The following is a 26,412-nucleotide window of genomic DNA, read 5'->3' as shown; positions in this document are numbered from 1 at the left end:
AAATGAATGTTGACGTAAAAAAAAGTTGTGTAGCCTACTGTAGGCTACGTAAACCTGTTTTTCCCCACCAATCAATGCACAGAGAAATAGGCAAAAATAATAATTTAATAGAGACATGGTGATTTTAAGTGTAATCAGATTGAAGTGATTATGTTATTGTCACTGAATGTATTATGTACTATTCAGATTTGTTAAACATTTTGTTACATTTGTAGTGTAGGAAAATGTATTGTGCTAATACTATATAGTAATTATGTTCTGGTCCGCCAACTATTAGCTCAGAAAACATTTGTCAGGAGGCAAAACATAGTTGACAAACTCTGCTGTACTGTCTTTGCCATGAGGCTTTCAAGCTTCAAGGTGAAGTCTCCTGCACCCACCCACCATCTTTGACTGACCTAAAAACACCTATTGTTTTTGATTCATACACAAGCATTTACATCCTAAAATAAAACTCCAAGTCAGTATACAGAGCAGACCAGTACAATGTTTTAGGTCAAAATGAAGACGAGAGACTCTCAGACATGGCCCTCCAATAACTGCCCGTCTCTGTGTGCATTGCCAAAATAGACGAATTTCCATTGCACAAGCTGGAACAGGAAATACATGAGGAACTATTACTTTGTTGATGGTCATGTGTGTCTCACGCTTTTCAACACCGTCAGTGAGGTAAAGGTGGCAGGCCAGTTCCTCTCTATTAGTGTTCGAGAGTCCCCTCGATCTAATACAAGTCAGCTAGCAGCACAGCGGCTGACATGGGTTTATACATGCTACTTGGAATTATTTGGGTGAACATTATAATAGTAATATTGGTCACATTGTCACCTTTTTTAATTGCATGCCTCCTCTTCTTCCCACAGCATTAGGTTCAGTGAAGCACAGAGATAATAGTAACTGTCACGTTCGTCGTAGTGATTTGGCTCAGCGTGATTTGAATACATTCTTCTTTTATTCTAGTCCCATACTGTTTGTTGCTAGCTAATGTGATTTCACAGAGGGTAGCTGTAAGTAATCTTCTGATGCGAAAACCCACTGTCCTGGTAACTCTCTTTCTCAGAATGTGAGGGGATATTGACAGTGGTCGATTCAAGGTCAAATTGAACTGTCAGAAAAGTGAAACCAGTGGTCTTTCTTTGATGAATTTTCAACCCTGGGGGAACCAATGGGTGAAAGGTGTGAGCAATTTCTGCTATTTGTATTATGTGTCAAAAAAATTTTTACTAAGGACTCTTTTCTGGTGAGGACTGGCATGTACGAGCCATCCATATGCAAGCACGTCCTCCTTTCAACACAATTTAATGTCAAGACAAAGATATTGAAGTTGGTTTTCCATGGAACATGTGTTAGTTAGCCGCAATGATCTTCATAAAAGCAAGAATAATTGGGTGAAAGAGAAGCCTGAGGCAACCTCCTCTCTCAATCACAGTCCATCTTTTGAGTAATAGATGGTCCATCTTCACTAAAAAAGTGCCTGTCATTGATTACCTCCCTCCTTAGGGTGTCTTTATTAACATTCTTTGGCTATTCTTGACTGTGAAGAAAAACTGCATTGCAGCAAGAGCAAGCCCCTTGTCTCTTTTTTTGCATTCCAGGCCGCTTTACGCCACTGTCATCATCATTTGGGAGAAATTAACACAACTGATGAGAAGAGTGCTACATGCCATGTTCCACCACATTCCCAATATGCCACATAGAGAGAGTGTCAAGAGGGTTTAAGAAGTGGCAATATTGTCGCAGTATTTTCAGTCCGCTTGATCCTTTCACCTCATGGAAGCTTGGTGCTTGACCCTTTCACCTCATGGAAGCTTGGTGCTTGACTCTTTCACCTCATGGAAGCTTGGTGCTTGACTCTTTCACCTCATGGAAGCTTGGTGCTTGACCCTTTCACCTCAAGCAATATTGGTGCTTGACCCTTTCACCTCATGAAAGCTTGATGCTTGACCCTTTCAACTCATGGAAGCTTGGTCATTGACCCTTTCACCTCATGGAAGCTTGGTGCTTGACCCTTTCACCTCAAGAAATCTTGGTGCTTGACCCTTTCACCTCATGAAAGCTTGGTGCTTGACCCTTTCACCTCATGAAAGCTTGATGCTTGACCCTTTCACCTCATGAAAGCTTGGTGATTGACCCTTTCACCTCATGGAAGCTTGGTCATTGACCCTTTCACCTCATGGAAGCTTGGTGCTTGACCCTTTCACCTCAAGAAATCTTGGTGCTTGACCCTTTCACCTCATGAAAGCTTGGTGCTTGACCCTTTCACCTCATGAAAGCTTGATGCTTGACCCTTTCACCTCATGGAAGCTTGGTGATTGACCCTTTCACCTCAAGAAATCTTGGTGCTTGACCCTTTCACCTCATGAAAGCTTGGTACTTGACCCTTTCACCTCATGAAAGCTTGGTGCTTGACCCTTTCACCTCATGAAAGCTTGGTGCTTGACCCTTTCAACTCATGGAAGCTTGGTGATTGACCCTTTCACCTCAAGAAAGCTTGGTGCTTGACCCTTTCACCTCGTGACTTTGCTTTTACCTCGTGTCAGTCTGACAAAATATAATCAGTGGCTTTGTTTTTTGCTTTCCAATATGAACAACTAGGTCCTGTATATGTGTTCAGATTTGACCTGCAAAGAACATGTTTACTTCAACATGTCCATGTAGGGCAACCCAGCCCCCAAAGTGTCTCGTTTTATGAACTGTATGCCAGAATTTCCTCTGTGTTGTCTTAAGAATTCAGCATTCTCTGTGTTGATCTTGCCAACCCCCATTGTCACACCTCTGAGAGTTTACATCATGTAGGTCTGATATCTGATTGGAGGTTAACTTTACAGTAGTAGTATTGGTCAACAACTCAGATTTTGAATCCAAACAACTGAGATGTTTAGAAAATATTCATTGTTCTTTCTCTTATGTTCCTGACCTGCTGTGGTGAGATACCTACACTATTTATCTCCTTCTCCCATGAGCTATGGGCCATGGCACAAGCCATGGTTTCTTTGTCTCTCTCTCTTTGTCTCTGACCATGCTTAGAATAATGCCTTGTAATGCTTGTTAATGGTTTGTAACTTAAGCTTCATGCCTTGTATGTGAATCCATTCATTTTACAAAGTAATTAAATACACTTGTATTTAGAATTCCATTCTCAGACATTTCTTCACTGCCTATTACTGTAACTCAACCATAGTCTCTTGCATATTCCTATCTTTATGGAGTCAGATAAACATTTGAGTAGGTTAATGGCTTAGTCTTATTACGAGTCGCATGTGATGTGTATATAGTATACTGTATATATACATATCAAATATTACTGCCCACTAGATGTCTAGAGTTCTACATTTCTACTATACGGTGTCATCCACCACTACTGAAGATGCAATAGCCGGTTTCTAGATCAGTGGGTAGCTTTGCTGGACACACACAATTAAATAGAACACTATCATGTATCTCTGGCTGAACCCCCATGGATATGATATACTGTAAATAACAAATTATTAGCCATCATATTGTGTAGCTGGTTCTCTGTGTACTATAGCATCGCAGTACTGTAAGTCATTTACTACTGTACAATTTAGAGCTGAAAGGTGGTCCTCAGGGGATGGTGTTGTGAAGGTTTCTGTACTGTACTTATGGGGGAACATGATGTTGCGTAGCAAACTGTGACAGCGCTGAACTGCGACAAGCGGACCTCACACTGTGTCTGTTTCCTCCATGTCGTTTCAGATCTCGTCGTCAAAGTCGCCAAGGATAAATTTGGAGCCATTCAGTCGGAGTATCAGAAGGTGAGTCTGTTTGTGTACACACTTAATGTTTATCTGTGCTTGTTCATAGATTTTTATGATTTGACTTTCTCACTAGTGTCATGCAGTTATTTATGATACGGAAATGACTTATATTTGAGATGTTGTGCGATTGGCACCACCCTATCTATTCTAAAGCAATGTGTTAATTGCTTTTGTAATCCAAGGCGAGACCTCCCTAAGTGTTAGTACGCTGGAAGAACAGTTATTGCCTCTGGCAATGTGTACGACAGCAAACCGAGGGAGAAATCAGTCGTGTTTTCGTCTAATAAACACCTTTAATTAACAACTCATTTTTTCTTTGAAGATCTAGGCTTCTCCTGAATCTTCAGAAGAAAAGTGTTTGAATGTTTCCAGACAGCATTTATTTATTGATCAGGATCAAACTGTTTTGAAGCCTCCAGTCAATTGCAGGTCAAAACATTAAAACGACATCAAAGATGGAATGTACTATACATTAGAGCCTATAGATGCTCTTTGTCTGTATGTGCAACTGTCTGAATATGCATGTGAATTTTAAGTTTGATTTTCTGCTTCATCCACATTATTTATTTGACTCTGCGTTGCCTTTGTCTTCTGCATGCCTTCTTCATCTGACTGGGCAATCCTCAGCCAGAGAACATTGTGCTGACGCTCCAGGTAAAGTTTGCACACTACCTAGCCTCCTATACCTTCATCCACCTGTATGGTCCCAGTCCTTCCCCCAACTACCCCTCACCCATCTAGCATATCTTTAGCTCACTCTGCCATCACATTTATTGAAGTGACCCAGCGGACAAAACTCATTGCAATGAGATCAGATGTTGCAATGGCAACGTGAGGTTGTACACTCATGGCAAAAGGACATTTTGTTTACATGTCTTTTTAGCAACTATTTTTAAAAATACCTCTATCTGCTTCTAATATGGTTATCTGACATCTCTTCAACCAGAAAACCAGATTTCATAACTTGACTGTCATAACTTGATTCCCATGACAAATGTTGTCCGCTGGAGTGAGGGTCCTAGAAACTACTTAAGGTAAATGGTCGTCATTGGAATTCGATTCAAAGTTCTATGACAGTCAGGATATAACCAATGGATTTATATGGGCTTTTACTGTAATGTGTTAAATGATCCAGAAGAGGCTGGTGGGAGGAGCTATAGGAGGACTGTCTCATTGTAATGGCGGGAATGGAATACATTTTCATTGATTCCATGTGTTTGATGTGTTTGGTACCATTCCAATGATTCCATTCCAGCCTTTTCAATGAGCCGGTCATCCTATAGCTCATTGCACCAGCCTCCTCTGATGTGATCATACCAGTCATACGATGACAGGCACAATTCATATCTGTGTATGAGCAATTTCCAAAAGGGTCAAATGTGTTTAGGACCAGGGATTTCCATGGCAACCATTCAGTCAGGCTGAGTCCTCTGCAGTGTGATTTTTCTCTTCTCTCCCAGACAGTCAAAACATTTCCATGCTGAGCCTCACTTGAGCACTAGCTGTGCTGCTGAGGCCAGAACCCCAGTTAAATCCCAAGACACTGATATATTCAGTATAGTCATAGTCTGTAAAGAACCTCATATATCACATTCCCATACGACTGGAGAGGTTGGGTCATACTGATTTTCATACAGTGCATTCAGAAAGTAGTCAATCCCTTTCCCCACATTTTGTTACTTTACAGCCTTATTCTAAAATTGACTGAATTATTACGAACCCATAATGACAAAGCAAAAATAGTTTTTTAGACATTTTTGGAAATGTATTAAAATTATGAGGCTCGAAAAAATTTAACTCAGGTGCATCCTATTTCCATTGATCATCCTTGAGATGTTTCTTAAACTTGATTGGAGTGCACCTGTGCCAAATTACATTTATTGGACATGATTTGGAAAGGCACACACCTGTCTATATAAGGTCCCACAGTTGACAGTGCATATTAGAGCAAAAACCAAGCCATGAGGTCGAAGGAATTGTTCGTTGAGCTCCGAGACATGATTGTGTTGAGGCACAGATCTGGGGAAGGGTACCAAAACATTTCTGCAGCGTTGAAGGTCCCCAAAAACACAGTGGCCTCTGGAAGAGGTTTGGAACCACCAAGACTCTTCCTAGAGCTGGCCGCCTGGCCAAACTGAGCAATCGGGGGAGAAGGGCCTTGGTCAGGGAGGTGACCAAGAACCCGATGGTCACTCTTACCGCGCTCCAGAGTTCCTCTGTAGAGATGGGAGAACCTTCCAGAAGGTGGCCTGATGGAAGCCACTCCTCAGTCAAAGGCACATAACAGACCTCTTGGAGTTTTCCTGAAGGCACGTGAAGTACTCTTAGCCCATGAGAAACAAGATTCTTTGGTCAGATGAAACCAAGATTGAACTCTTTGTCCTGAATGCAAAGTGTCACATCTGGAGGAAACCTGGCAGTATCCCTACGGTGAAGCATGGTGTTGGCAGCATTATGCTGTGGAGATGTTTTTCAGCGGCAGGGACTGGGAGACTAGTCAGGCTTGAGGGAAAGATGAACAGAGCAAAGTACAGAGAGATCCTTGATGAAAACCTGCTCCAGAGCACTCAGGACCTCAGACTGGGGCGAAGGTTCACCTTCCAACAGGTCAACGACCCTAAGCACACAGCCAAGACAATGCAGGAGTGGCTTTGGGAGAAGTCTCTGAATGTCCTTTAGTGGCCCAGCCAGAGCCCAGACTTGAACCCGATCGAACATCTCTGGAGAGACCTGAAAATAGTAGTGCAGCATCGCTCCCCATCCAACCTGACAGGGCTTGAGAGGATCTGCAGAGAAGAATAGGAGAAACTCCCCAAATACAAGTTTGCCAAACTTGTAGCGTGATACCCAAGAAGACTTGAGGCTGTAATAGCTGCCAAAGGTGCTTCAACAAAGTTCTGAGTAAAGGGTCTGAATACTTATGTAAATGTGATATTAAAGTGTTTGTAAACTGTTTGTCATTATGGGCTATTGTGTGTTGATTGAGGGGGGGGGGGGGGGGGGGACAGTTTAATTCATTTTAGAATAAGGTCACTCTTGCCAGGCTGGGCAGAGATGCAGAGTTGTTTTTAAACATTTTCTATAGGTAGGCCTAAAGGTGTCACGATCGCGTTGACATGAACGAGAGGACCAAGGCGCAACATGATTTGAATACATCTTCTTTAATAGAACGACGAAGATGATCACCAAACACTTATACAACACTAACAAAAACAACAAACGATCGTGAAACTTCAAACGTAAGTGCACACACAGACTACTTACATCGACATAGACATATACAATGACCCACAAACAGCTAAAGCCTATGGCAGCCTTAAATATGGCTCCCAATTAGAGACAACCGAAATCAACTGTCTCTAATTGAGAACCCATTCCGGCCACCATAGACTTCCCTAGACAACTACACCCAACATAGACACAGCTAGACACATACACTCAACACAAAACCATAAACTACAACCAACACCCCCTCTACCATATAATACCCCAAAATACACACATACCCCAGGTCACACCCTGACCTAACTAAAATAATAAATAAAACAAATAATACTAAGGCCCGGGCGTGACAAAAGGTTTTTAGGCAAAATAACCCATTCAAAACAGAAACGTTCTTGAACGTGGGAATATGCCAGGCCTTTTGGGCCAAAACTAATGATGGCCTCTTGTATAGATAATAAAACAAAAATGAACGAAATGTTACAAAATCCGATTTGTTTTGTATAAATACTTTGCTACAATGACACACTTAGTTTTCTACCCACCTCGTTCCTTACTTTTATCAAATCAAATTTTATTTGTCACATACACATGGTTAGCAGATGTTAATGAGAGTGTAGCGAAATGCTTGTGCTTCTAGTACCGACAATGCAGTAATAACCAACAAGTAATCTAACCTAACAATTCCACAACTACTACCTTATACACACAAGTGTAAAGGGATAAAGAATATGTACATAAAGATATATGAATGAGTGATGGTACAGAACGGCATAGGCAAGATGCAGTAGATGGTATAGAGTACAGTATATACATATGAGATGAGTAATGTAGGGTTTGTAAACATAAAGTGGCATAGTTTAAAGTGGCTAGTGATACATGTATTACATAAAGATGGCAAGATGCAGTAGATGATATAGAGTACAGTATATACATATACATATGAGATGAGTAATGTAGGGTATGTAAACATTATATTAAGTGGCATTGTTTAAAGTGGCTAGTGGTACATTTTTACATAATTTCCATCAATTCCCATTATTAAAGTGGCTGGAGTTGAGTCAGTATGTTGGCACTAAATACTAGTGTTGGCTGTTTAACAGTCTGATGGCCTTGAGATAGAAGCTGTTTTTCAGTCTCTCGGTCCCTGCTTTGATGCACCTGTACTGACCTCGCCTTCTGGATGATAGCGGGGTGAACAGGCAGTGGCTTGGGTGGTTGTTGTCCTTGATGATCTTTATGGCCTTCCTGTGACATCGGGTGGTGTAGGTGTCCTGGAGGGCAGGTAGTTTGCCCCCGGTGATGCGTTGTGCAGACCTCACTACCCTCTGGAGAGCCTTACGGTTGTGGGTGGAGCAGTTGCCGTACCAGGCGGTGATACAGCCCGACAGGATGCTCTCGATTGTGCATCTGTAGAAGTTAGTGAGTGCTTTTGGTGACAAGCCGAATTTCTTCAGCCTCCTGAGGTTGAAGAGGCGCTGCTGCGCCTTCTTCACAACGCTGTCTGTGTGGGTGGACCAATTCAGTTTGTCCGTGATGTGTACACCAAGGATCTTAAAACTTTCCACCTTCTCCACTACTGACCCGTTGATGTGGATAGGGGGGTGCTCCCTCTGCTGTTTCCTGAAGTCCACAATCATCTCCTTTGTTTTGTTGACGTTGAGTGTGAGGTTATTTTCCTGACACCACACTCCGAGGGCCCTCACCTCCTCCCTGTAGCCCATCTCGTCGTTGTTGGTAATCAAGCCTACCACTGTAGTGTCATCCGCAAACTTGATGATTGAGTTGGAGGCGTACATGGCCACGCAGTCGTGGGTGAACAGGGAGTACAGGAGAGGGCTCAGAACGCACCCTTGTGGGGCCCCAGTGTTGAGGATCAGCGGGGTGGAGATGTTGTTACCTACCCTCACCACCTGGGGGCGGCCCGTCAGGAAGTCCCGGACCCAGTTGCACAGGGCGGGGTCGAGACCCAGGGTCTCGAGCTTGATGACGAGTTTGGAGGGTACTATGGTGTTAAATGCTGAGCTGTAGTCGATGAACAGCATTCTCACATAGGTATTCCTCTTGTCCAGATAGGTTAGTGCAGTGTGGCTGCGATTGCGTCGCCTGTGGACCTATTGGGTCGGTAAGCAAATTGGAGTGGGTCTAGGGTGTCAGGTAGGGTGGAGGTGATATGGTCATTGACTAGTCTCTCAAAGCACTTCATGATGACGGAAGTGAGTGCTACGGGGCAGTAGTCGTTTAGCTCAGTTACCTTAGCTTTCTTTCTTTTAGCATGTGCACGTAGTAAGTACACAATCATGCTTTCGGGATAAGTCTCTTTTCAGATTCCACAATGATTCTTTAGATGTGGACACTACATCGACACACTCCCACTCTTGCTCTTGGTCCACATCTTTGTAAGTCACCTTGATTTGGCACCTGTGTGTTCTATCAGTTTCTTTATGGAAATATTTTGTGAACTCCATGACAGTAGCTAAAGCAAGGGGCTATAGTAGCACACAAGTAGACTACAAATGCATGCTGGACTGGGCATGCCCTGACCTCGTGAAGTGAGTGCTACTGGAGTGAAATAGGAGCGGGCAAGCGCAGTCTTTAGAGGGATTGTTTTAACCATGTAAAGGGTTTATATGCCTTGTGATAAGGATTAGACAGAGATGACAGTTTGCTGCTACCAATACCATCCCATCATACAACCTCTCGCAATCTGACAATTATTCTGGAAAGAAAAGTCACCTTTTCTCTCCTTGTTATGCACTGAGAGAATGGCTGTGTGTGTGTGTTTTCACTCCTAATTGGACAAATGCCAGTAGAAAGTGAGTAGCGGACGGCCCACCTGGAAACTTAACCTTGAGAATTAATCCGATCACGTAGCATTGAGGTACACAAAGTGCCCTTGCAAGTTGCCACCCAGTTCAAACAGCTGTGGGAAGCATTTGATGAAAAATCTATTTAACAGCGATTGTGGTGGATGTGCAGAACCCTTAACAAAGACAAACAGAACCGTGTAAAGGCAAAAGAAAAGGCCAAGCCGTCAAAGAACTGGTCAGACATGAATGGATGCTTTGTTCATTATAGTAAAAGTCACACATTCCCTCCGACTCTGAGATTTACCACCTCTGACAATGTGGAGAGAAAGAAGCCAGGGCGAGGGGGCTTTAGCTAAGACAGGATTTCTCTTCATCCATAGCCTCCAGGAACTACCTGACTGACACCCAGTGAGCCTTACTCAGCCAAGAGTAGCTTTAGAAGTTGGATTAACTAAGCAGCCAGAGATTTAGAAACTTTGCCCAAAGTTATCATAACGAGCAGAAGAGAAAAGGAGAAGAGGTGGAAAAAAAGTTCAGAATAGATTTGAGTCTGAGTTTTTTACATTTTTGATTTAACTTTTATTTAACCAGGAAGGGCTCTTTGAGATTTGAAATCTATTTTTCAAGAGAGTCCTGGAGAGTGCTAAATAGCAAAGCAGCAGGTCTCCAGTGCAGGAGGGTCACTGGGTTAAGAAGATTAAGATTACTGTAAATCAGTAGTGGCAGCCATGAGAGGAGTCATTCAGACGTTTTGATAGCTGCCCCTTTCACCCTTTTCATATTATGAAGCAGTATAATGTCATTGTGACAAGTTACATACAGAGCGGGAATTACTAATTCCTATAAAAATGTCAAAAATTTTAACACCCTCGCTTAGTTCAGTTGAGATAGGAGGAGATAAGTGGGACAGGGACCTTATATAATAAGGGGAGGTGGGAGACAGTGTTCATGATAACTGACATGATAACTTGAGTGCTCTCCAGTTTGGTCCATTGAATGCTCTAACGTTAGGTCCATTGAGTACTCTAAAGTTTTGTCCATTGGGTTCTCTCCAGTTTGGTCCATTGAGTGCTCTAACGTTAGGTCCATTGAGTGCTCTCAAGTTTGGTCCATTGAGTTCTCTAAAGTTCAGCCTATTGAGTGCTCTAAAGTTTGGCCCATGTACTTAATCCTCTATGGTCATGACCTCTACTCCATCTCACCTAGCTACCCCCACTGTAGCTTACACTGTTAGAAAAAAAGGGGCTATCTGGAACCTAAAACAGTTCATTGGCAGTCCCCATAGGAGATCCCTTTGAATAACTATTTCTGGGTTCATGTAGAACCGTTTCTGCAGAGGGTTCTACATGGAACCCAAAATGGTTCTACCTGGGAACCAAAAAGGGTTCTCCTATGGGGACAGCCGAAGAACCCTTTTGTAAACAGTAAGGCTGGCTGTCGCCACTGTGGTCCGACACATAACGAAAAATACATTACAGACAAAAAAACGTACTTTACAATTTACAAAAGGGTTCTTCGGCTGTCCCCATAGGAGAACCCTTTTTGGTTCCCAGGTAGAATCATTTTGGGTTCCATGTAGAACCCTCTGCAGAAACGGTTCTACATGAACCCAGAAATAGTTATTCAAAGGGATCTCCTATGGGGACTGCCGGCTAATGGGGACCCTAACAAATCAAACCAAAACCCTTTTTTCTAAGAGTGTAGCTAACTGAAGTAGCATTGCTATTTCTGAAGCAACATTAGAAGCACTAATTCTTTCTTTGCCCTTCACTAGAATTAGTCTCATATTCGTTAAACTAATTGCACCTATTGAACTAAACATTTGTCTTATTTTTTTGTTGTTGATTACATGCATGTCCTTTGTGTTGATGTTCCCACATTTAAAGCAATTGTTGATGCAAAATGTCATGCAATGTATGTTTCTATTGATTTGACATTGTTAATGGCAGGGATAATCAACTATATATACTACCGTTCAAAAGTTTGGGGGTCACTTAGAAATGTCCTTGTTTTTGAAAGAAAAGCAATTTTTTTGTCCCTTTAAAATAACATCGAATTGATCAGAAATACAGTGTAGACATTGTTAATGTTGTAAATGACTATTGTTGCTGGAAACGGCAGATTTTTTATGGAATATCTAAATAGGCGTACAGAGGCCCATTATCAGCAACCACCTGTGTTCCAATGGCACGTTGTGTTAGCTAATCAAAGTTTATATTTTTAAAAGGCTAATTGATCATTAGAAAACCCTTTTGCAATTATGTTAGCACAGCTGAAAACTGTTGTTCTGTTTAAAGAAGCATCTGGAGCATCAGCATTTGTGGGTTCAATTACAGACTCAAAATGGCCAGAAACAAATATATTTTTTCTGAAACTCGTCAGTCTATTCTTGTTCTGAGAAATGAAGGCTATTCCATGTGAGAAATTGCCAAGAAACTGAAGATCTTGTACAACGCTGTCTACTACTCTCTTCACAGAACAGCGCAAACTGGCTCTAACCTGAATAGAAAGAGGAGTGGGAGGCCCCGGTGCACAAGTGAGCAAGAGGACAAGTACATTAGAGTGTCTAGTTTGAGAGCAGACGCCTCACAAGTCCTCAACTGGCAGCTTCATTAAATAGTACCCGCAAAACACCAGTCTCAACGTCAACAGTGAAGAGGCGACTCTAGGCAGAGTTCCTCTGTCCAGTGTCTGTGTTCTTTTGCCCATCTTAATCTTTCTTTTTATTGGCCAGTCTGAGATATGTTTTTTCCTTTGCTGCTCTGCCTAGAAGGCCAGCATCCCGGAGTCGCCTCTTCACTGTTGACATTGGGACTGGTGTTTTGCGGGTACTTTTAAAATGATAAACTTGTATTAGCTAACACAACGTGCCATTGGAACACAGGAGTGATGGTTGCTGATAATGGGCCCCTGTACGCCTATGTAGATATTTCATATAAAATCATCCGTTTCCAGCTACAATAGTCATTTACAACATTAACAATGTCTACACTGTATTTCTGATCTATTTTATTTTAATGGACAAAAAAATGTGCTTTTCTTTCAAAAACAAGGAAACAGTGAGCGGAACTTTTGAACGGTAGTATAGATTCAAACAATTTTTTTCTGGAGCTGAATGTCGGGGGGCCAGAACATAATTACAAATCATTTGTATACTGCAATTGACCACAAGATTCCCAAACAGATATAATATTTGACTAAAACATAATAATTTCGAACCTTGCTTTCATTTGTATACACGTGTCTCTATAATGCTTGAGAATACTTGGGAAGAGATTTCCAAAATGAAAATCACTTGGAGCTGATTTCCTGGTGTTTTTACAGTCTTTTATGTCCAACAATGAAAATGTTTTTGTTTTATTTTGCTCAGAAAACTTGCGGGTGAAACAAAACCACCCTTTGGCCGTCAGTTGGGAAAACCTGGTTTTTGGTGTTATTCCTGTTATCGTTTGCATTTTTGCAGCATAGTATGCAAATAGTATAAAAATCACACTGATTCAGAAATGACATGCCTACTGGCTTAAAGTGTCACACATTTGGCATTGATTTTGAGGATAAAATCTCCACAGCCATCAATGTTTATTTATCCCATGTGTAACTCTGTGTTATTTGTGTCGCACTGCTTTGCTCTATCTTGGCCAGGTCGCAGTTGTAAATGAGAACTTGTTCTCAACTGGCCCACCTGGTTATTAAATAAAGGTGAAAAAAAAATTGGGACAAATTGCAAAAGCTGTCAAACATGGCCATGGAGTAGCCTACTATGTACTGTATGAAATTACATTTAAGGAAAGTGTCAATGCCAACTGTGGGCTCTCATCATCATTCTGGAATCATCTACTCTTCCCTCTCTACTTGTCCCCCTCTGCTCACTCCCTCTCTCTTCTTCACCCTCTCCCTCCTCCCATCTACTCCTCCTCTTCTCTCCAGGCCATCTACTATGAGACAGGCTTCATGGTGTGTGCCGTGCTCGGCCTGCTCTTCATTGTCCTACTGCCCCTGGTTGGCCTCTTCTTCTGCCTGTGTCGCTGCTGTGAAAACTGCGGCGGCGAGATGCACCAGCGCCAGCGCAAGAACGCTGACTGCCAGCGGGGCCTGCTCACCACACTGCTTTTCGCCACCTCGCTCATCATCACGTGAGTCCACATCCGTTAATATCTTACTTTCATGTATCACCGAGTACGTTTACATGCACACTAGTAATTCGAAATTAAACTGATAATGGAAGTAGGCCGGGTATTGCAATAGTCATGTAAACACCTTACTCCTTACTTATTTTTTATTTTAATCAGCGTAAGGTCATAATCGAAGTAAGCATACGCCGTTTAAAACACATGGTTTTCTGAGCAATCTTTCTACATGTAAACAGCTTAATCAGAGTTTCAGCTGTGTATTTGATCTGTGCATCTACCCTCACCAGCAGCACAAGCCTCCATCTTTAGCGCGAGTGAAGTGAGTTTGGAAAGTATGTATCTTAGAAATTGTTTTCACATACAAATTGTATATGTCCGAACTCAGAATCAAATAGGCTCCCCAAAAATAACATGTGGTAGAAAGTTTATTTTGAATTGCGATTTTCTGCATGTATCTGTGTCCAATCATCAGGTAGCCTGGTTTCAGATGTGTCCATGTAAACAAGATTATTAGGGAAATTGTTATTTTTGCAAAGCATGTAAACATTTAATTTGAGCTATTATATTAATCTGATTATTCACAATAATCCTATTAATGTGTGCATGTAACCATACTCACTGGTGAAAGTCAACTAAATCTGCGGAAGTGTTCACTTAGTTCTGGTCCCCTTCTGCCTAAAAGCATTGGACCTAAATGGTTTTCAATTGAAAATGTTGTTCAAACAGGCCTTGGATATCATTTTAGGGTGTCTTTGTGCTCCGTCCGGATTATAATCTAGGGAAAACACTGGGTAAATATGAAGGCTACACTAGAAGGTTTGAGCCCGCCTTGGCTACCTCCGTCCTCCTACTATAAATGTAACACAATACAACCACACATTAACCACAGCTTATATCAAGAGACCCTCCTGGAAATCTTCTTCAAAAGGCCAACTACTACGTTTTTTATGATCAGTTATAAACAAGGTGGAATGGACATTTTACATAGACACAGTGCCTTCAGAAAGTATTCACACACCTTTACTTTTTTCCACAGTTTGTTGTGGTACAGTCTGAATTAAAATGTATTAAATTTCGATTTTGTGTCATCGGCCTACACACAATACGCCATAATTTTGAAGTGGAATTCTGAATTTAGACATTTTTGTAAATGAATTATAACTGAAAGACTGTAATGTCTTGAGTCAATAAGTATTTAACACCTTTGTTATTGGAAAGTCTAAATAAGTTCAGGATTAAAAATGTGCTTAATAAGTCATAGAAAGTTGAATGGACTCACTCTGTGTGCAATAATAGTGCTTAATATCCCTTTGTCCATGGTGAAGTTATTAACTACACTTCGGATGAGAAGGAAGCCTGTACAGAAAAAAAAATATTACAAAACATGCATCCGGTTTGCCAAAAGGCACTAAAGTAAAACTGCCAAAAATGTGTCTAAGAAATTAACTTTATGTCCTGAATACAAAGCATTATGTTGTGGCAAATCCAACACAACACATCACTGAGTACCACTCTTCACATTTTCAAGCATGGTGGTGGCTGCATCATGTTATGGGTATGCTTGTCATCGGCAAGGACTAGGGAGTTTTTTAGGATATAGAGCTAAGCACAGGCAAAATCCTAGAGGGAAATCTGGTTTAGTCTGCTTTCCAAAAGACACTGGGAGACAAATTCACCTTTCAGCAGGACAATAACCTAAAGCACAAGGCTGCACTGGCGTTGCTTACCAAGACGACATTGAATGTTCCTGAGTGGCCTAGTTACGATTTTTACTTAAATCGGCTTGAAAAGCTATGGCAAGACTTGAAATTGGCTGTCCAGCAATGATCATCAACCAACTTGACAGAGCATGAAGAATTGTAAAAATAATAATGTGCAGATATTGTACAATCCAGGGCCCAGGTTCACAAAACACTTCTTACGCAAAAACGTAACAAGCTTCTTAAGAAAAAAAAGAAGAATCTAATTTCATCTTAACTTTTTGCTTAAGGAGAAACTGTTCAAAAAAAAATAATTCAAAAATGTTCAATAACCTTTTTGAGGAATAGCAACTTTGCTTAACTTTCTTCTTAAGTCTATAGTTAAGGGAAAAATGGTAGTTAAGAATACATTTATTCTTAAGAAGGTTTTGTGAATCTGGGCCCAGGTTTGCAAAGCTTTTAAAGACTTACCCAGAAAGACTCACAGCTGTAATAGCTGCCAAAGTTGATTCTAACATGTGTTGACTCAAGGGTGTGGATATAATTCTGTATTTCATTTTCAATACATTTGGAAAAAATTCTAAAAACATGTTTTCACTTTGTCGTTATGGGGTATTGTGTGTAGTTGGGTGAGATATATTTAATACATTTTGAATTCAGGCTGTAACACAACAAAATGGGGAATAAGTCAAGGGGTATTAATACTTTACATAATATGCGTTTTTATAATGTCTCTATTCAAGAGTCTTTTGACTCAATTAATGCTGTTCCTGCTTCAGTGTTCTCCCTCAGCATCTTTTCCCGAACACAGTACATCTACTTACTTGCATCACTTTAGATATCCAGTGGTGATTGTGAGAAACAAATGGTCAAATGTACTTACAGCACATTATTGGCTAGGCAGCAGAAATAGCCATATACAGACGCAATATAGACAGTATCTGTGGCTTGCCTTTGGCTCTACGGTGGAGGAGAGAGGATTCACCAAGCTTCTGTTCTTTGTTTGATGTTCCTGTCTTTACGGCTTTATTGCAGAGAGAGTGCTGCATTATTACAAATTCCAGAGGGGAATCCTAGCTCCACGGAGACAAGTGTCTGAGAGAGAGAAACCACCCAGAGCTCTTATTAAATCTCCCCGGCCACCAGGCGAAGACACCACAACGATTCTAATGAAGCAATTACACTGGGCACAGGGATGAGGAGACCACCTCTCGAGCTGAGGGACAGGGAGTGTGTTACCCATAGGGCACATGCGTGCGTACAGCGCATACACATAGTACTCACTCACACACACACAAACACACACACACACACACACACACACACACAGGGTATTACCAAAAGAGCGCAATCGCTGACAGCTATGGGGCGAGGATGAGACGTTTTACAGCGAGGACAAGGCGTGCAGGCACATTATTAGAGAGGGAGAGAGAGTGTGAGACATAAAATTGACATGGGTGGTGTATTACACTATTTCCAAGAACTGTTTGATTGAATGTGAAAGTGTATTTTTAAGGTGTAGGCCTATAAAGCTTTCTGGTATGGATTATAGGTTAGTATGCCAAAGATGTCTACGAAACTTAGGTGTAGCATCACATTGTGGTTTGTAAGGTACACTATATATACAAACCTATGTGGACACCCCTTCAAATTAGTAGATAAGGGATATTTCAGCCACACCCGTTGCTGACAGGTGTATAAAATCGAGCACACAGCCATGCAATCTCCATAGATAAACATTGGCAGTAGAATGGCCTTACTGAAGAGCTCAGTGACTTTCAACATAGCACCGTCATAGGATACAACCTTTCCAACAAGTTAGTTTGTAAAATGTCTGCCCTGATAGAGCTGCCCCAGTCAACTGTAAGTGCTGTTATTGTGAAATGGAAACGTCTAGGAGCAACAACGGCTCAGCCGCGAAGTGGTAGCCCACAGAAGCTCACGGAACGGGACCGCCGAGTGTAGCGCGTAAAAATGTGTCTGTCCTCGGTTGCAATACTCACTACCGAGTTCCAAACTGCCTCTGGAAGCAACGTCAGCTACTGTTATTTTAGTCGGGAGCTTCATTAAATGGGTTTCCATGGCCGAGCAGCCGCCTACAAGCCTAAGATCACCATGTGCAATGCCAAGTGTCGGCTGGAGTGGTGTAAACCTCGCCGCCATTGGACTCTGGAGAAGTAGAAACACATTTTCTGGAGTGATGAGTCACGCTTCACCATCGGGCAGTCGTGCGAACTAAACTTTGGTGGAGGAAGACTAATGGTCTGGGGCTGTTTTTCATGGTTTGGGCTAGGCCCCTTAGTTCCAGTGAAGGGAGACCTTACAGCATACAATAACATTCTAGACGATTATGTGCTTCCAACTTTGTGGCAAATGTTTGGGGAAGGCACTTTCCTGTTTCAGCATGACAAATGACAATGCCCCCGTGAACAAAGCGAGGTCCATACAGAATTGGTTTGTCGAGATTAGTGTGGAAGAACTTGACTGGCCTGCACAGAGCCCTAACCTCAACCCCATCAAACACCATTGGGATGAATTGAAACGCCGACTGCGAGCCAGTCCTAATCACCCAACATCAGTGCCTGACCTCACTAATGATCTTGTGGCTGAATAGAACCAAGTTCCTGCAGCAATGTTCCAACATCTAGCGGAAAGCCTTCCCAGTAGAGTGGAATCTGTTATAGCAGTAAAGGTGGGACCAACTCCATTTGAATACCCATGATTTTTGGTCATGTAGTGTATGTTTTAGGTACAATGCTCCTATTTGCCTTTAGTTGTGTCACTATTATGAGGTTCGACTGGTTCAGATTGTCACGTTCATTGTCTTCAAACTCCCTGTCATAGAGGAGCCAAGGCGCAGCGTGAATGTAATTCCACATTTCTTTTAATCGTAGTGAAACCTTCACAAAAAGAACAGGTTAACAGAAACAAACGTGACGCAACCGTGTCGCACACAAACACACACAGAAAATAAACAATTACTCACAACATAGGTGGGAAAAAGGGCTGCCTAAGTATGATTCCTAATCAGAGACAACGATAGACAGCTGCCTCTGGTTGGGAACCACACTCTGCCAAAAGCAAAGAAATAGAAAACATAGAATGCCCACCCAAATCACACCCTGACCTAACCAAATAGAGAAATAAAACGTCTCTCTAAGGTCAGGGCGTGACACAGATATAAAAGATTTGAGGGGACAGTGAGCTCAATGTTTCGTCTAAAGCCACACATCTGACCAGACAGACAGACATTTGAGGGAAAGATGCTAGAGGATGAAGAGGATAGGAAAGCTTGTTCTCTGTATATTGTCCTCTGTGTATTATCCTCTCTGTACTGTCCTCGGTGTATTATCATCTATGTATTATCATCTGTGTATTATCCTTATGTACTGTCTGTGTACTGTCCTATCCATTTCATATTTATCTCATGTTTGAAATAGAGCAGCACTGTCAAGCCTTCACCATACATTCTTAATAACTTTGTAAATGTTTGAATTATCTCGTTTCCAATATTAGTTCCAGCCGTCACAACTTTCTAATGAGTTCTGTTATGTCATTGGAAGTCATGCCACATGACAGTTCATAGGCTACTGTGCAGAACACAGCAGCAAGCCTTTTGCCTTACATTTTAAATGAATCTATTGTTCAGAATGCAACACATGTAGATTACAGATTAAAGTTAGGACTACAAAAGAAAAGTATCACTACAAACTATGGTTTTAGTAACCTTTCAGTGTAAAGATGATTATCCGTACTGCAGTAAAAGATATACCCTGTCTCATAATGGACTAATGATGCGATCCACTAATCTATTAATAGACAGTTTCCCCCGTACTATGGGAACAATAGAATAGTCCCAAAAGTGCAGCCTCTAGTATTTGATCATGTATTTGACCCAAGTATCCATCTCTCCCTGTCTAGAAGTATTAACATAGACTGATGTTATCTGATTAGTACAGTATGGGGTGCCTCGTTCTACCTTGTGTGTGCTGATGATTAATCATTGACGAAGTGACCCAATTAATATGTGGAAACAACTTCTCATCACTGCCCTGCTTTCTCCAGGTGCACAGAACACTATCACTGTGGTGTCACACGCCATGGTGAGCTGAACACACAGACGCAGGCAGACAGACAGACACGCACACTCACACATAGATGCGCGCAAGCACACACATATTGTAATCATTATGTGCGCCCATTCACATATTTGATAGAGTTTCACTTATGAAATATAACATATGGATCGTTCACATGATATGTACAGAGAACACTATGGCTGTGACACACACTACCTCTCCCTGCTTTTTTGTCAGATGGTTATATTCCTCCACAGCCACCTCTCTCAGCCAACATGGAGATTCTACTACACCGCACCTCGGCAACAGAGCTCCCCAGAAGCCGTTGCCAAGGCACTAAACTCCTGCCGTTAGGGCTTGTTGTCATGGGGGAGTGATATGAAAGAGTGGCACCACTGTACTGTAGCGCTAAGAGCCAAGCACCTACTTTAACAAGATACAAACAGACGGACAGACAGTACAGACAGGCAAGCAGGCACACAGACAGACAAGACCGACAGGGGAGACAGACGGACAGACAGACAGGGGAGGGCCCAACTTACATCTTAGCGCAGATTGTCATTAAAGCCCAAGCTAATAAGGCTAGGGGTTGAACAGTACCACTGAATGTTCCAAACGGTAACACCCTGGTCACATAAAGGGCTGAACAGGACCACTGTATGTGTTGGAATACAGATGTGTTACCACTGGACTGGAACAAAAGCCTGTACTCACCCAGTAGCTCTCCAGGACAGGAGTTTGAGAGGCTCATTCTAGCCTTATCCCAATCATGAACTAAACTGAGATCAGACAAATATTGAAGCACAGAATATCAGGCTTATCTTGAACTGCAACCGCTTAAGAGTTGGCTGTGACCCACCATTTTTTGGGACACTGCTCTACAGACCTGAAATTAACCTGGGAAAGTGCTCAGACTATTGAAACAACATTTACACAATGAGACCGTTGTATGGAGTGGAGATGTCCCTGAATTAATTTAACAAAATAAGAACCATATTCAAAGTAACTTCAGATCCAGTTAAGCCTTAAAATAAACATCGGACCTAATATTTACATCTTAGCGCAAATTGTCTTCAAAACCCAAGCTAATAATATCAGGGCCCAAAATGATAAGGCCCAGACAGGTCATCACAGGAGACTGAGGAGAGATATTATTACTGCTATTAAATGATAGTGTATTATGGTGTGATAATGATTATTATAACATCACTAGCTTTTGAACTATTGAACTTTCACACAACTTTCACATCAGCTGTCAGAGCAGCTTACCGATCATTGCACCTGTACATAGCCCATCTGTAAATAGCCCACCCAACTACCTCATCCCCATATTGTTATTTCCTTTTTGCTCCTTTGCACCCCAGTATCTCTACTTGCACATTCATCTTCTGCACATCTATCACTCCAGTGTTTAATTGCTAAATTGTAATTATTTTGCCACTATGGCCTATTTATTGCCTTACCTCCCTAATCTTACTACATTTGCACACACTGTATATAGACTTTTCTATTGTGTTATTGACTGTACGTTTGTTTATCCCATGTGTAACTCTGTGTTGTTTGTGTCGCACTGCTTTGCTCTATCTTGGCCAGGTCGCAGTTGTACATGAGAACTTGTTCTCAACTGGCCTACCTGGTTAAATAAAGGTGAAATAAAAAAATAATGAGGCAGTCATGTCCTGACAAGTTATTCTGGTTTTAAAAGCAGTGTTGCTTAATGTTCCCTTGTTTACACTCTAAAGTTGAGGGAATGGAGAAAAATGTATGAACATTATGGATGATAGAGATATTGTAATGTTATTAAGAAAATACAGATATGATTTGTTTCCTGTGTTTTGCACTCAAGACTGTGACAGTAGCTCTTGGTGGGTGGGTAGTTGGACTTGTGGTCTTGAAATAGCAGCATTTGTATAGTAGATAAAGACGTTTGAGAAACAGACGCCTCACAAGTCCTCAACTGGCAGCTTCATTAAATAGTACCCACTAAACACCAGTCTCAACATCAACAGTGAAGAGGTGACCACAGGATGCTGGCCTTCTAGGCCGAGTTCCTCTGTCCAGTGTCTGTGTTCTTTTGCCCATCTTAATCTTTTCTTTTTATTGGTCAGTCTGAGATATAGATTTTTATTTGCAACTCTGCCTAGAAGGCCAGCATCCCGGAGTCGCCTCTTCACTGTTGACGTTGAGACTGGTGTTTTGCAGGTACTATTTAATGAAGCTGCCAGTTGAGGACTTGTGAAGCATCTGTTTCGCAAACTAGACACTCTAATGTACTTGTCCTCTTGCTCACTTGTGCACCTGGGCCTCCCACTCTTCCTTCTATTCTGGTTAGAAACAGTTTGCGCTGTTCGGTGAAGGGAGTAGTACACAGCATTGTACGAGATCTTCAGTTTCTTATCAATTTCTCGCATGGAATAGCCATAATTTCTCAGAACAAGAAATAGACTGACAAGTTTCAGAAGAAAGGTCTTTGTTTCTGGCCATTTTGAGCCTGTAATCGAACCCACAAATGCTGATGCTCCAGATACTCAACTAGTCTAAAGAAGGCCAGTTGTATTGCTTCTTTAATCAGAATAACAGTTTTCAGCTGTGCTAACATAATTGCAAAAGGGTTTTCTATTGATCAATTAGCCTTTAAAATGATAAACTTGGATTAGCTAACACAACCTGCCATTGGAAGACAGGAGTGATGGTTGCTGATAATGGGCACCGTTTTGATGTTATTTTAATGGACACATTTTTTTTGCTTTTCTTTCAAAAACAAGGACATTTCTAAGTTATCCCAAACGTTTGAATGGTACTGTATGTGGCAAGAATTTCCTAACGTGAATGTATTAGGCCTGCATGTTTGCCTGTATATGTGGTTGCATGCGGCTATACTGGGCTCTGGCTGGCCCAGTGAATGACCATCGACCACAGTGACACCAGTCCTCCGCTTGACTAGGAGGGACTTCTCACTGGAGAGAGAGAACCTGTGTGTGTGTGTGTGTGTGTGTGTGTGTGTGTGTGTGTGTGTGTGTGTGTGTGTGTGTGTGTGTGTGTGTGTGTGTGTGTGTGTGTGTGTGTGTGTGTGTGTGTGTGTGTGTGTGTGTGTGTGTGTGTGTGTGTGTGTGTGCTTTCTCTTATGAAAAGAGACATTTCACACTAAATGCACCGTACACTATCTGGTTGTCAGCACACTGCATGTTTCAGAACAGTGCACTAGTTATTACATTACAATCCACCAATCCATCCCTACGGTAGCGACATGCAGTGATTTCTGATCTAATTTACAGTGCTATTGGAATCACAGTAATATAGTTATGTCTTGGGCATTGTAAGTTAGATAGCTAACGTATTCTTTATGTTTTATATTGCAGTCTTAAAGAGACAGTGTGTATTTGTGGCTTTTCTATAAACACAATTCCCAACTCTTTCATGCACACAGAGCATCTGCTCCATTGAAATAGAATCTTGGATTCTAACATGTGGTGTCAGTAGTGTTAACCCTATTGTAACATGTGGTGTCTGTAGTGTTCACCCCATTGTCCTATGTGGTGTCAGTAGTGTTCACCCCATTGTAACATGCGGTGTCAGTAGTGTTAACGCCATTGTAACGTGGTGTCATTAGTGTTGACGCCATTGTAAAGATGTGGTGTCGGCAGTGTTAACCCCATTATACCATGCGGTGTCAGTAGTGTTAATCTCGTTGTAACATGTGGTGTAGGTAGAGTTTTTTTTTTAAACAACAACACAGAGTTACACATAAACAAACGTACGGTCAATAACACAATAGAAAAATCTATGTACAGTGTGTGCAAATGTAGAAGAGTAGGGAGGTAAGGCAATAAATAGGCCATGGAGGCGAAATAATTACAATTTAGCATTAACACTGGAGTGATAGATGTGCAACCCCAATTTAACATGTGCTGTTGGTAGTGTTAAGTAACACCAATGTAACATGTAGTGTTAACCCTATTATACCATGTGGTATCAGTAGTGTTAACCTTATTGTAACGTGTGGTGTCAGTTGTGTTAAGTAGCCTCATTGTAACATGTGGTATTCGTAGTTTTAACCCTATTGTAACATGTGGTGTCGGCAGTGTTAACACCATTGTTTCAAGAAGTCTTTACTTTACTTTTGCTTGTGTGTTGTCCATTAGACTTACCGATAGAGAAGACGCATGACCAAGCTAAGCTAGCAGCTGCTATTGTATGTCTGCACAAAATTAGCTTTGTTAAGCTGGGGATAATAACCTAATAAGGACTAAGTAAAATAGTCTGGTCTCCCCATGTCCACACTAAAGCCCCTTTTCACTATGATAGTAAGACAGTATTAGAGAACCATAGGTGCTTATGACAAGTCTGGTAAGTAATGCATTATGATGGTACCAATATGCAATAGTGGATTTGTAATTAGGACAGGATTTGATACAACTCTTATACAACCTTGAGCAACCAACCACCAAGGATACTTGGTATGGAGTCATGGATGCTAGCATTGGTGTCAGTCTTGCAGTCTAAGACTATATATCAAGGCCTGACACGCCCATTGTCTTCCATTATACAGTATGACTACCCAGGGTCCTTGTAGGGTAAGGAATGTGATGCTTCCTGTAGGTGCACTGCACACACACACACACACCTATGTTACTGTGTACTTTACTTTGTGTTAGGTGCTCTGAACTGACAATGTGTCCTTACATGACACGACACTAGGGGGCTAAATTGCATGTTGCAGTGTGAAAGCTTTTTAGCTACCATAACACTGAATTATGTATTCACTAGCTGATTAATTCTTTATTGGAGATGTTGCTGAGCTGCGCTCAGGTTTTGTGTGACCTTTTGTTATTTTTGAAAAAGGAATTCCAGAGTAATGTGCTCAAAAGTAAAGAATAAATGTTTTGTAAATGAATATAGTTGAAAGAATTCAGGGGTAGGCAACTAGATACAGCTACGGGCCGATTTATATCGGAACGGATGTTCGGGTGTACACTACAAATTGACCACAGCTAAGCCCAAAAAGAGAATGTATTTTAAAATAACCATCATTTCACACCTTGATTACATTGAGACATGATCACATATCTCTTTTTTTCATTTGTGGACATACTTGGGAACAGATTTCCGGAATTAACACATTTTAAACTGAATTCCTGGTGATCAAAATAGTTTTTTTGTTTGTTGATAAAAACATTGAGGGGCCCAAAAAAGTCACTTGCAGGACTGTTATAGTCCGCGGGCCGCCTGTAGCCCGGCCCCTGATATCATTTGTAGTGTGTGTGAGTGCTTGTTGCCTTTATATATAGTTGTCTGTAGTGATAATAGTGACATACTGTGCCATTCACGATGTAATTTTATTAATCTCCATTAATCATAAAACCTCTTGCCTAGTAGATAGTTTACTAGCTCATGAAGTATAGCACCACTTTATACAGGTCCCTCATACAGTAAAGTGTATTTTAATGAAAACAAAATGGATAATGCTATTAAAGGTTAAATCATTTTGAAAGATGATAGCCGTCACTTCCTTTCCTTAGCCTAAGTGCTCAGCCCAGCTCTGTGGTATGTAGGGCAGGCTGTGTGTGTCTCTAGACCAGTAGTATCCATTCATATTAGAGGTCGACCGATTATGATTTTTCAACGCCGATACAGATACCGATTATTGGAGGACCAAAAAAGCTGATACCGATTAATCGGCCGATTTATTTTTTATTTGTAATAATGACAATTACAACAATACTGAATGAACACTTATTTTAACTTAATATAATACATCAATAAAATCAATTTAGCCTCAAATAAATAATGAAACATGTTCAATTTGGTTTAAATAATGCAAAAACAAAGTGTTGGAGAAGAAAGTAAAAGTGCAATATGTAAGAAAGCTAACGTTTGTGTTCCTTGCTCAGAACATGAGAACATATGAAAGCTGTTGGTTCCTTTTAACACGAGTCTTCAATATTCCCAGGTAAGAAGTTTTAGGTTGTAGTTATTATAGGAATTATAGGACTATTTCCCTCTATACAATTTGTATTTCATTAACCTTTGACTATTGGATGTTCTTATAGGCACTTTAGTATTGCCAGTGTAACAGTATAGCTTCCGTCCCTCTCCTCGCTCCTCCCTCGGCTCGAACCAGGAACACAACGACAACAGCCACCCTCGAAGCAGCTTTACCAATGCAGAGCAAGGGAAATAACCACAGGCTCAGAGCGAGTGACGTTTGAAACGCTATTAGCTTGCGCTAAATAGCCAGCCATTTCACATCGGTTACACCAGCCTCATCTCGGGAGTTGATAGGCTTGAAGTCATAAACAGCGCAATGCTTGTCGCACAACGAAGAGCTGCTGGCAAAACGCGCGAAAATGCTGTTTGAATGAATGTTTACGTGCCTGCCGCTCAGTCAGATACTTAGATACTTGTATGCTCAGTCAGATTATATGCAACGCAGGACACGCTAGATAATATCTAGTAATATCATCAACCATGTGTAGTTAACTAGTGATTATGATTGATTGATTGTTTTTATAAGATAAGTTTAATGCTAGCTAGCAACATACCTTGGCTTACTGCATTCACGTAACAGGCAGTCTCCTTGTGGAGTGCAACGAGAGAGAGGCAGGTCGTTATTGCGTTGGACTAGTTAACTGTAAGGTTGCAAGATTGGATCCCCCGAGCTGACAAGGTGAAAATTCTGCCCCTGAACGACGCAG

General features: G+C 41.4%; 1 protein-coding gene across 14 annotated transcripts in view; it reads left to right on the top strand.

Moving 5' to 3' along the window:
• The window catches only part of LOC129858241 (prominin-1-A-like), a 114,057-nt gene that overhangs the window by 44,771 nt on the left and 42,874 nt on the right, over window positions 1-26,412 (top strand). For 9 of the 14 annotated variants that reach the window (XM_055927315.1, XM_055927316.1, XM_055927321.1 and 6 more), the window contains exons 2-4: window positions 3,715-3,773; window positions 4,404-4,430; window positions 13,736-13,941. In XM_055927315.1, the coding sequence (XP_055783290.1) occupies window positions 3,715-3,773; window positions 4,404-4,430; window positions 13,736-13,941 (292 nt within the window). The remainder of the gene's footprint in view (window positions 1-3,714; window positions 3,774-4,403; window positions 4,431-13,735; window positions 13,942-26,412) is intronic. The other 5 variants (XM_055927317.1, XM_055927318.1, XM_055927319.1 and 2 more) reach the window with 1 other exon arrangement.

The sequence above is a fragment of the Salvelinus fontinalis genome, chromosome 6 (assembly GCF_029448725.1).
Source record: "Salvelinus fontinalis isolate EN_2023a chromosome 6, ASM2944872v1, whole genome shotgun sequence".
Lineage (NCBI taxonomy): Eukaryota > Metazoa > Chordata > Actinopteri > Salmoniformes > Salmonidae > Salvelinus > Salvelinus fontinalis.
This window is presented reverse-complemented; position numbering and strand designations above follow the sequence as displayed.